This window comes from Diabrotica virgifera, chromosome 2, assembly GCF_917563875.1.
Source record: "Diabrotica virgifera virgifera chromosome 2, PGI_DIABVI_V3a".
NCBI classification, from domain to species: Eukaryota; Metazoa; Arthropoda; class Insecta; order Coleoptera; family Chrysomelidae; genus Diabrotica; species Diabrotica virgifera.
Genome location: NC_065444.1, coordinates 10,153,522 through 10,166,153, shown reverse-complemented (window position 1 = coordinate 10,166,153; position 12,632 = coordinate 10,153,522). Strand labels below are relative to the sequence as shown.

The 12,632-nt window shown below is 31.5% G+C and overlaps 1 protein-coding gene across 1 annotated transcript in view; it reads right to left on the bottom strand.

Annotated features, from left to right (window-relative positions):
* The window catches only part of LOC126879950 (dnaJ homolog subfamily C member 13), a 91,934-nt gene that overhangs the window by 73,164 nt on the left and 6,138 nt on the right, over positions 1-12,632 (bottom strand). Inside the window, exon 4 of the mRNA XM_050643342.1 lies at positions 5,880-6,060. Coding sequence (XP_050499299.1) covers positions 5,880-6,060 — 181 coding nt within the window. The remainder of the gene's footprint in view (positions 1-5,879; positions 6,061-12,632) is intronic.

Below are 12,632 nucleotides of genomic sequence, written 5' to 3'. Positions count from 1 at the left end.
TAAATAAAAGTGCATACTTCCAAGAATACTCTCTGAAAATTTCAAAATAATCGGAGTAAAATTACCAGAGATACAGGGTGTTGAATATCCCTACCTTCGACTCACGTTGCCGCGGCTTCGCGCCAGCACGCTTGAGCGTAGTGAGAAATGTTAAACAACTGTTCGCCTTCTCTTTTGTAGATTACTCCTCGATTTAAAAAACATATTCCAATGTGCATCACTTTACGATTTGGCAGACAAATAAGAAGATGAAGATGCAGTTGTCAAAACTTTAAACGCATTTTTCTCAAAACTGCTTTTTCAAATGCGGTGGACATTGTAACTGAAAAACTACTGGGCCGATCTACCTGATATTTTGCACATATTTTCTTTGGACATTTCATAAGGTAACAACGTCGAGATATTTTTCTTTTTTTGCTTATTTTTTGTTCAAATAATAAGTCTGTTGATTTTCACAAAATTTTTACCAAAAATTTCATTTTTTTGATTTCTGAGTGATACCAAAAATTCAAAAATCATTAAAAATAAAAAAACTCAACGTTGTGACCTCGTGAAACTCATAAGCTTATTAAATCTTTTTGATTTTTTTGTTTCATATGATCGAGTGATGAGTTCTGATGTCCACCGCAAAATCCATTCTTTTGTGAGCTGCCTGTCAAAATTTGTCACCAATGGCTTATTTTCCAATATTTTGGATTGGATTTTTTTCTAAGCATTCTTTGAATTGTACTTAATATGCTTATATAATTTAAAAATAAAATATTTGTACCATAGCTTCGAAAAAAATTCACAAAAATGTACTTGATATGTTGATTTCAAACCATACCCCCTCCTTAAAAAACTAAACTAAAGTCTGTGTGATATAGATAGATTGGATGGCAGTAGACGTTTTAGCCTACGGATTTCATTGGCATCGCGCACGTTTAGTTTGGCCGCTAACCGATTCAGGTGCACTGACACTTTTTCACTATAGTTGACACTAAAACGATGTATGGCATCTTTGATGGATTCTAAAGGGATATCATGCTGAATGATTTCGTTACTGACGTAGTAGGGAGCATCAACAATAGTTCGTAGTACTTTATTTTGGAACCTTTGCAAGATGGATATGTTGGAGTTGCTAGCAGTTCCCCACAGCTGGATGCCGTAGGTCCACACAGGTTTTAAGATTGTTTTGTATAATAATATTTTATTGTCTATGGAGAGTTTTGATCTGCGACCGATGAGCCAATACATGTTTCTTAATTTGAGGCCAAGTTGCTTGTGCTTAGTGAATATGTGTCCAATATGTGTGTTTTGTCCAAGGTCAGTCGTCGATCCAGGTGCATTTCGAGGTATTTGGCGCTATCAGATTGTGAAAGTTGACAATCAATAAATTGAACAGGTGGGCACGTTTCTCAGCGGAGGGTAAACATCAATCCATTTGCTTTAATACGCCATCTTTTTAGACAGTTTTGGACCTTGTTTAGACTAGTTTGCAGGTTCCTAGAGGCTGATGTTGGGTCAGTGTGGGACGCCAAAATGGCTGTATCATCGGCAAATGTTGCAACAGTGGTAAGTCGTGTTGATGGCACGTCTGCAGTATACAATAAGTACAGAATCGGTCCAAGTACGCTACCTTGTGGAACTCCTGAATGTATTGGATGCAGCTCTGTATATTCACTTCCATGTTTTATTTGGAAGTGCCTATCTGTCAGGTATGATTTTAGAAGTTGAAAGTGGAGATGGGGCAGTAGGTTCTTTAGTTTAACTTGCAATCCTTCATGCCACACCTTGTCGAAAGCCTGAGATATATCGAGGAAAGCTGCTGAACAATATCTTTTACTATTCAGGTCCTTATTGATTTGGTTTACCACTCTATGAACTTGTTCTATTGTCCCGTGTTTATTGCGGAATCCGAATTGGTGATCTGGAATTATCTTCTTTTCGTCTATTATAGTTTTTAGCCTTTTAACATATAGCTTCTCAAAAACCTTGGAAAGAATTGGCAGTAGACTTATCGGTCTGTAGGAAGACAACTCTTCTGTTTTCTTCCCGGGCTTGGCTATCATAACGATCTGGGCAACTTTCCAGATGCTAGGGAAATAATTTAGTCGTAGTATAGAATCAAAAATGTAAGTAATCTATAGTCTACAGTCTATAGCACTTTTCGGATAGTTCTTGAAGAATTTTTCCAGATACCAAATCGAAACCAGGAGCTTTTTATGTTAATTTCTTCCTTAATTATTGTTTGTTTGACTTCTCGAATAGTGAACTTGTTATGTAGCCCGATCAAAGAACAATCTGACCTCAAAAAAAAATAAAGGAAGGATGAAAATTTGGGAACAGGTAGTTGAAATTGTCTATTATTTTATAAAAAAAGTTTACAATTCTACACCCCCTCCGTTTTACAAAAATAGGGAAAGAAGGGTTGGTTTTTCATTAAAAGTGCTGTATTTCGGAAAATAAGGCAATAATAACAAAACATTTTGTTTAAAAATCATCAAGGTACTTTTATTCTAACATTTTGACTAAAAACTTTGTTTGCATCTTGATTCGTTTCTAACCTATAGCCCTTTTTAAAGTACTTAACAGGGGCGCTTATTTGAATTGCGCGCGCAACAAAAATGTCACATTTTAAAATTAACTAACTTTTATATCGATAATTTTGGGCATTTATCAAACATTAACATGTACGAATAAAACCTAATACTTTTAGAAAAATATCAATTTTAACGTGAATATATTTTCATTGTGAATTAAAAATTATTTAATTTAGAAAAATATGTTTTAAAATATACTAATACAAGTTTTGATAGCAACACATATTTTTTGTCACAAAAATTTACATAATCATTTAAATTAAAATTCCTTTTAGATTTACGTTTTAAGATGGCTAATTAACATTTAGATTTAAAATAGCACAACGTTACTTTAAAGGATAAAAATTTGTATGGCGATAAAAAATGGATATTTTTTTGATTTTTATTTTAAGTCAATTTTCAAGATTTCAATCAATAATATCTTTGTTGAAAATTCATAAAAAACTTTAAAAATATGCTTGTAGGTACTTGAAAATGTACTCTTTCGAAAACGGTATCTAATTTTCTTATGCATAGAATACTTTTTAAATAAGGCTCACTTATTATAAACAACTACAAAAAAATGTCATGTTTTAATAAAATCGATGCCATTCTTTTATGAAAGCCTTTTTTTAAATGAAAATATGGGAACATATTAAAAAAGGCTTGAATAACATATTACATATATATATACAACAGGCCTATTGCAAAGGTAAAAATATATGGGGCACGTAAACACATGTGAAAAAGTTGCTTAAAAGAGAAAACGGCGCGCTTCCTAACCACTTTAGACGAACATAACCTAAAAAATTGGAGCAATGTTCACGCTGCAATGTTTTGTTATCGTTTTCGGCTGTCAAAGTTTTTGAATTTATAACTTATTATCAATAAAAGTGATCTGTTTGTTATAAAATAATTGTGTAAATATTTACAATGAGTGCGAACTGTGAAACAAATAATAATAATTCTTGTTTTATTTGTGAAAAACATTTAGAATGTAATAACGAAAAAATTGTAATTGTCAAACGTGGAATTGAAACATTAAAAAGTGTTTAGAAAGAAAAGATGATAGACACAAAATGCTTTTGGACTGTGATGAAATTAAAATGTAGACAAAAATTTGTATTAAAAAGAGGAGTAACGTTTTCATGCTGCATGCGGAAGTTGTCAAACTGGTAATTATACAAATCATAAAAAGGAAGACATTATAGTTTCTGATGATTAAGATGATAATAGTTTAGATCGTAGCTGCCAAGAGACCCAATATTATGATTTTACAGTTGGTTCTATTATAAATGAAGTTGATTCAGACACAAATTTTACATCAGACGAAGATGAAAATGAACTTTGAATAATTTAGATTAATTAATTAAATGTAAACAGTGACGATCCAGTTCGATATACAATAAACGATTTTTCATTGCACCTTTTATCATTTTAGTACTTCATACTCATTTGATCCTTTATAACTTAGGAGGCAACATCAGCGCGCGAAAAACGCGTTCCAAGATTGCAACTTTAATTTTGAATATTCTGTCGAGACATCTGGCACACATATTCGCAATATAGTAAAGAATTGTGGTACAGAGCCCAATTTAAGAAACATGTTAGTATGTAGAAATTACTCTAAAATTAAATTAAGTATAAAAAACGAGTCTGTGCCGCTTTAAGAAGAACAAAAAAATACAGTTTCTCCAAATAAACTTTTTTATCCCATGTCTAGATTTTGTGTCACAATGGAATTACTAAAAAACGATTATCTATAACAAGAAATCGAATTTGACTGACATGGCAACATTTAGAGCGCCTATGAGTATAATAATTATTGTTATCACATTACTGTGCCTTTGTTTCTGATAGTATAGTGTATAGTGTCAGTGACACTGTAGTACTGCCGACACACTGTTGCCGCAATGTTGAAAGTTCGGAGAACTATCGAAAAAAATATTGATGACGCGCTGTAGCCTCTTAATAGAGTACATTTATTTTTAATTAAGTTAATTTAATTTTTAAATTAACTTTAGAAAACCTAATAAATATTTAGTAAAAGAAATATTTTTTTGAGAAATTTTGATATATTTTCATTTCATATGTTTATATTGAAATAATTAACTTAAAAATACAAGTATGTACTTTAAAATTATAGTTTTTCAAATTAGTAACTTAATTCAAAAAGAAAATAATATAGGATACGTGCACGCGCATGTAATTCGTTCAGGTAAGTACATACTTACAAGAAAAACCAAAGTTTTCAGTTCTTTTTCCAAAAATTCAAAATAAAATTTCCAAAATTTTTCCACTGGCCGTAAATTTTTTTTGAAATTTTTTGGAAAATCTTAACCTCAAGCCCTTATTAGATCTGTAAAGAGTGTGTTCACCAATTTTCAGATTAACTGATACAAAACTAACCGAATAAGACCGTTTTAAAAATTTTTGGTTTTCAATCCTTATTAAATGGGCTATATCTCATAAAATAATGGAGATCTAAAAAAATTTTTAAGACCAATCTTTAAGGTTGAATCTCTCTAATGACTATTTTATTTTTCACTGTTACATTTTTTTTATTATTTCATTGTTTTTAAAATACAGCAATTTTAATGAAAAACCAACCCGTATTTCCCTATTTTTGTAAAATGGAGACGGTTTAGAATTGTACACTTTTTCTTATATAATAATAGACAATTTCAACTACCTATTCCCAAATTTTCATCCTTCCTTTAATTTTTTTGAGGTTTTTGTAAAGTTTTGTGTTCCTTGATCGGGCTAATGAGGCAGGTCCATTTGGAAGGATACATTTAGATAGTCGGTAATTTCGTGTTCTTCTTCAGCAGATAATTCTGAAGGAAAGGGCATGCAGCCTTTTTTCAGATATTTGCCAAAAGCTTCAGATTATTCTTTATCATTTCTGGCCCAGGTGTTATCATTTCTGATTGGTGGATTAGGCAATCGCGGAGTAATTTACAAAATAAAAGGGAAACAGCTGTTGAATTTTTCTCACTACGCTCAAGCGCGCTGGCGCCAAGTTGCTGCAAAGTGAGTTGAAGGTAGGGATATTAAACATGTGTATTTCCCGTAATTTTGCTCCGATCACTCTGAAATTTTCAGTTAGTATTCTTGATGTTATGTACTTTCATTTAAAATAATAAAAAACCGAAAATTTCAAAATAAATTATTTAACTTTGCAATTATTCATTTTTATTCAAATATTGTTAGTAAAATAGTGTGACTAGTTGGATACATATCGAAAATCAATCAACTGTCCCAAATTTTGTTTATAATAAAAGTCAATAGTGGTATAAGCTTAATCAAAAGTCTTACCTGTACTTTCCAAATCGTTGAACTTGAAAATCCTCTAAAGATATTGGCTTACTTAACAGTTTGATATTTATTCCTAAATTGGCTGTTGCAGATTCCAAAATTTTACTTTTGATACTTTCATAATGTGACGATTGAAATAAATGCAAACGACCAAATCCTCCGCAAACTATCACAAATCCTCCTGAAAAGGAAATTTGAATTAAATTTTATTACAAGCTTGTTAATAGTGTATGCTTCCAAAAATAGAGAAGTCAAATATGGAATATGGTCGTGGGTTTAGTCATTTTAATACCAACTTTCCAATTTTTCCAAAGATCAATTTTTATAAGATTTATAAAACTTTTATTTCGAGCGACAGGTTTGGATTCAGCAGCGCACAAGAGTTTACTAGTAAATAAATGAAGAGTGGAAGAGGTAGACCTCATACAGTAAAACATATAAGGGAAAGAATAACTATACTTTTTTTATTCAATAAAAATAAATTTCTAGCTCACAGAAGGACAAGCTGAAAGATTAAATGAAATATTAAATGAAACCCTAAATGAAATAAATGGATAGAAAAAGAACTACCAAAAATTTTAATTTTAGAATTGAAGTTGTTGTGAAGCTATTTTCTTGTGGCATTTTTGTAATTAACTATTTTTAATGGGAAATAAGCCACAATTTTACTAAAAAAAAATGATTTTATTATCGTTTCGACGCGCGACGTCCAAATCGGATGCCGTTGTCAAAATACAAAAAATATTAATGAATTAAACAAAAATGTTGTTGCTTAGTAAAAAATTCTTCTAAATTTATTTAATCTGACATTAATATCGGCAATTCAAACATATTAATATTTATTGACGGAAAACTCCATTTTACAATTAAAATTAAAAGTCAAAATTAAACATTGAACACAAGTTAACTTACATTACTTACAATTAAACTAACGACATCAAAAAATTAAAATCAAATTAAAATAATTCACGTGAAATAGTCCTTTTAAAAGCATTTAGTGTGACTCCCATAAAGTCTATATTTGGAAACTCATTTACACTAGAAACAATTCTATTTAAAGGCATATTTTCTGCATGACGTGTATTGCACGATCTAGAGCAGCGGTTCTCAAACTTTTTGAGTCATGTACCACCTACAGTTCTTTTTATTATTTTTGGTACCACATATATAGGATACCACATATTCTGGAACCAAAAATAGTTCGATTTCACCTAACTTACCCTAGTACAAATATGCACACAAAAAAAGTTACAGCCCTCTGAAGTTACAAAATGAAAATAGATTTTTTTCCGATATATCGAAAACTAATGGAGAAAATGGACATGTGGCAATTATAGGAAATTATAGTGAAATTTGTGCACCCATAAAAATTTTATTGGGGTTTTGTTCCCTCAAACCCCCCCAAACTTTTATGTACGTTCCAAATAAATTATTATTGTGGTACCGTTGGTTAAACAATGTTTTTGAAACTTTTTTCCTCTTAATATTTTTTCGATAAAACAGTTTAAATCGAGATGCGGCTTCTTTTTTAATATGTTTACATAACAATTTTATGGAGGTTTTGTGCCTTTCAACCCCCCAAATGTTTGTGTAGGTTCCAATTAAAAACTATTATTGCGGTACCATTAGTTGAACACAGTGTTTTTAAAACTTTTTTGCCCCTTATTATTTTTCCGATAAGGCACCTTTTATGGAGATGTGGCTTCTTTTTTAATATGGTTAAAAATATACCTCAATCTGTAATTTATAAATAAATTTTCATATTATTATCGGGTCTCTATATAATAATCGTACTTAACAGTATACAAATATGTGGTGGATTTGACAAATTTCAAAATATCTCGAAAAACTAGCTTTTCGAAAAATTACTAAGAGGCCAAAAAGTTTTAAATACATTGTGACTAATGGTGCCACAATGATAATTTAATTGGAACGTACACAAAAGTTTGGGGGGGGGGGTTATTATATAAAAATTAGCCGAACACGTTAAAAATGGGACATGTTTGATGTCTCGTATTTCATAAACCAGTAGTCCGATTTGAATGATTCTTTTAGTATGTTATAGCCTTATTATTGAAGAATATTGTTGTAATAATATTGTTGCTAGACAGTTAAATACCATTTTATACCGGGTGTACCAATCATACTGTGTTTTTTTCTTAAAGTTTGGAACACCCTGTGGAATATTCTAGCATATGTAAAATATTAGAATTAATACTAGATTGTAGACTTAGGCTTGCTTAATATTTTCCTTTTCGATTCGTTTACTTATGTGAGATAATAACAAAGTTATGTGCGTTAACAACTATCCATGTTTTTCATCAATAAATCCTCATAGTAGGGGAGGAAAATATACTAAATTTGCAGTTACTCGAGCGTTATGGGGACCTATTGGATTGTGAAGAGTATGTGCTAAAATCAGAAAAAGGTTAAGTTAAGTTTTCCATAAAGTGGGGGACTTCTCATTTTTTAATTTAATTTTCCATTTGAAACAATCATTTTTCTCCGATTATAGCGCTATCTATCCATAATTCGAAAAAATATGTCGAATAAAAGTTGCTTATTTTTACGTAAAGAATCCAAATCTGCAATAAAAATTGGGGGCTCCTATTTAAGATTTTAAATTAAATCCCCCACCCCACCTCGTGACACCCCACGGAGAGGGGTGGGGGGTAAATTAAAAATTACAAATACGAACCCTGCGATATTTTGCGAAATGAACATCAGATCGAAAACTGCAAAATACACCTATTCAATATTTTTCAAAAATCTACCGAATGGCACCAAACACGACCCCACACGGAAGTGGGGTGGGGGGTTACATTAAAATATTAAATAGGAGCCCCCAATTTTTATTGCAGGTTTGGATCCTTGACGTAAAAATAAGCAACTTTTATTCGCAACATTTTTTCCTATTATGGATAAATGGCGCTATAATCGGAAAAAACGATTGGTGGAAATGGAAAATTAAATTGAAAAATGGAGAGTCCCACACTTTACGGAAAACTTAACTTAACTTTTTTTGGTTGTAGCACCCACTCTTCACAATCCACTCCAGGTCCCAAGAACGCTCGAGTAATTGCAAATTTAGCATACTTTTCTCCCCTACTATGAGGATTTATTGATAAAAAACATGGCTAGTTGGTAAAGCACATAACTTTTTTATTTTCTAACATAAGCAAATGAATCAAAAAAGAAAATGTTAAGAAAGCATAATTCTACAATCGAGTTTTAATTTTAATATTTTATATATGCTGGAATATTCCACAGGGTGTTCCGAACTTTAAGAAAAAAACACAGTATGTTTGTTACACCCGGTATAAAATGACATTTACCTGTCTAGCAACAATATTATCACACCGATATTATTAAATAATAAGGCTATAACATACTAAAAAAATCACTCAAATCGGACCACTGGTTTATGAAATACGAGACATTAAACATGTCCCATTTTTAACATGTTCGGCTAATTTTGCCGGTGTGTGTATATTATTAGTTATTAATTATAGTTTTCGATATATTGGAAAAAATCAATTTTTATTTTGTAACTTCAAAAGGCTGTAACTTTTTTTTATGTGCCCATTTGTACTAAGGTAAGTTAGGTTCAATCGAACTATTTTTGGTCCCAGAATATGTGATTTAATTTATGACCTGTATTTTTGTTACACCCTGTATTTTTGTAGTGTATTATGAAGACTTACTAAGTACTACTATTTTAATTTTTTTTTGTGTTTTGTGTACCACCGCAAATAATGAAATGTACCACCAGTGGTACATGTACCACAGATTGAGAATCGCTGATCTAGAGGATAGCAAGGGACATCTTCTCAAATTCCTAGCTGGAACATAAAAATCTATTCGACCCAGAATGCTAGGTGCAACAATAATACCATTTAACACCTTAAATACGAAATTAAGGCTATGGGTACATAATTCGCAAATATTTTACGTGTATCCCTACTTTTTCTGTCTTTACACGGCAAATCACGTGTAGTAAAATTCACACTGGTATGGATATGTAAACATTACTAGAATGTCATTCTACTTGAAAATGTCATCATTAATTTAAAGAGATGGGTTTTGAATGTTCTTGGATAACTGTTATTTTTATAATTGCAAATTATTAATTCAGTTAATAAATGTGATAATTTTTTCACTAACTATGTATTCAGTGATTGTAATAATTTATTTGTACAACAAAGACTAATACTCAATCGAAAAAAGAGAAAAAGTGTTAAAGTAATTTTTTAATAATATATTGTTATGGAACGCTTACAATTTTGAACATCTTTAACAACAAAATAGGTACTTGGATCACAGAATATATTATCCTGATGTATTCTCTGCTTGGATCTTCCACAAATAATACACAATAAATAACTTTTTATTAAGTTCACGTCTTAAATCCATTATTTATCAAATACATTATATATCAATAATATTTAATCAATAACTCAACATATTCCCGATGCAATGTCAAATATTTAAAATTCTCACTGATTGTCAGTGTCTGACTGACAATATATGCTGACAATATTATATTCGGCTGAGTGCATTGTAAGACAAAGTTAGATTTGGAAAATATTACCACGGCATTGTGTTTATTTTTTTCGAATCCTGAAAAAACCAATAAATATTTTTGAAAAATTTAAACGCAGAACGAAAGACTAAATTATTACCAAGGGCCAAAAGTCCCTTAGAATAAATAAAAAGTTTATTTTGAATGATATATTTGAAATTAAAAATCACACTAAATTTTCTCTTAGTTTTTCACCCCTGTAACTTATTAAAATAAACATTATAGAAGTTCTCAGGGACTTTCGGCCCTCGCTAATAACGTGATCTTTCATTCTGCGTTTACATTTTTCAAAAATACTTATTAGTTTTCTCAGGATTCGAAAAAAATGAATCCCCATTTGAATAGCATTGCAGCCGAAAATACGTACCGATCCTCTTAAGGTCAAAGTATCGCCTCCGATCCTCTAGACGGTGCAAATGAAACATCTGCATGACCTGACTGGAATTCAATTGCATTCCTCTAGTACCTAATCTATACCGCAGATATCTAACGAATTTATTTTGAATCGATTCAATTCGATATTTGTGATTCTCATAACTTAGACTCAAAATCACTGAACAATACTCTAGTAATGAACGAACATAACTCAAAAACAATCTCACAATACAAACAAATTATTAAAATCATATGACATTCTGATGACTAACCCTAATGTCCGATTAGCACGCGCAATAATGGCATCATAATGATCCACGAAACTTAACTTACTATCCAGTAAGACACCTAAATCCTTAATTACCTGAACCCTAGATAAATCCACATCTCCTATCTTGTATTTAAAATCACTGGTGGTCTTATTACGTGAAAAAATAATATATGAGCATTTCGAAGCATTTAATCTAAAATTATTTTCCTGGCACCAATGTACTAAAGAATCCAAGTCTCTCTGCAAACCCTCACAATCAGATTCTGACCTAATGCATTTAAATATCTTTAAGTCGTCTGCAAATATCAGATATTCAGATTTAAAGTTCATACCAATATCATTTACCAACAACAGAAAAAGCTTAGGACCCAAATGGGAACCCTGCGGAACCCCTGACACGGCTTCAAATCCATTAGAAACACATCCTGCTGATCTTACTTGCAATGTTCTTCCTTGCAAATACGAAGTAAACCAAGCTAATAAAGAACCAGTGATACCAAAATTTCTCAGCTTTGTAATTAAGACATTATGATCTAGTAGGTCAAAGGCCTTACTGAAATCGGTGTATATAGAGTGCACCTCGTAACCCTCATCCATTGCTGTACCTATACTATCGATATACAAAAAGAGGTTAGTGAGAGTAGAACGTCCGCCTACAAATCCATGTTGGTTGTCCGTAATAATGTTCCTAAAACAATTATTCAAACTTGGCAAAACCATTTTTTCAAATACTTAAGATACGGCTGACTGAATACAAACAGGCCGATAATTTTTGATATCACTATGATCTCCTGCCTTGAAAATAGGACACACAAAGGAATGTTTCCATCTGTTCGGGAAAATTCCCGTCTGGAGAGATTTATTAAGAACATATACTAATGGTTCACACAAGGACACTGCACTTTCACTTAGGAACAAATTCGGTATCAAATCAGGGCCAGCCCCTTTATTGACATTTAATGACAACAACACATTCAGTAAATTGTCAAAAGTGACTTCGAGGTTACTAATTTCCACCTCCAGCTGTTGTGAGAAAATTTCATTACTCTCCAGGTTATCCAGAGATTTACCATTAAAAGTGCTGTATACAGTACCAAAATGTTTCGCAAACAACTCTGTTATTTTTTGTTTGTCATTCTCACTTTCCTCACCTAGAAACATAGAGCCAGGGAGAGCACCATGACCGTTGGTTTTATTTTTGATGAACTTCCAAAATTCACCAGCGTTCTCATTTATTCTCACTTCCATCTTTGAAACGTAAGCATTGTAAGACTGCTCAGTGAGTGATGAGCATTCATCTCTCAAATTTTTAAATTCAATATAGTGGTGATACTTATTTGTAGTTTTATATTTTTTATGCGCAATCTTTTTGGCAATGACTTAACTCTTGAGTTCAGATGAGAACCAAACAGGAAAATTCGATCTTTTTACAGATATCTTTGATACAAAAAGTTCAATTGCGTTCCAAATAATGGAATAAAAAGCATCTAAAATGTCATTTACATCCTCTAAACAGTACAACTCA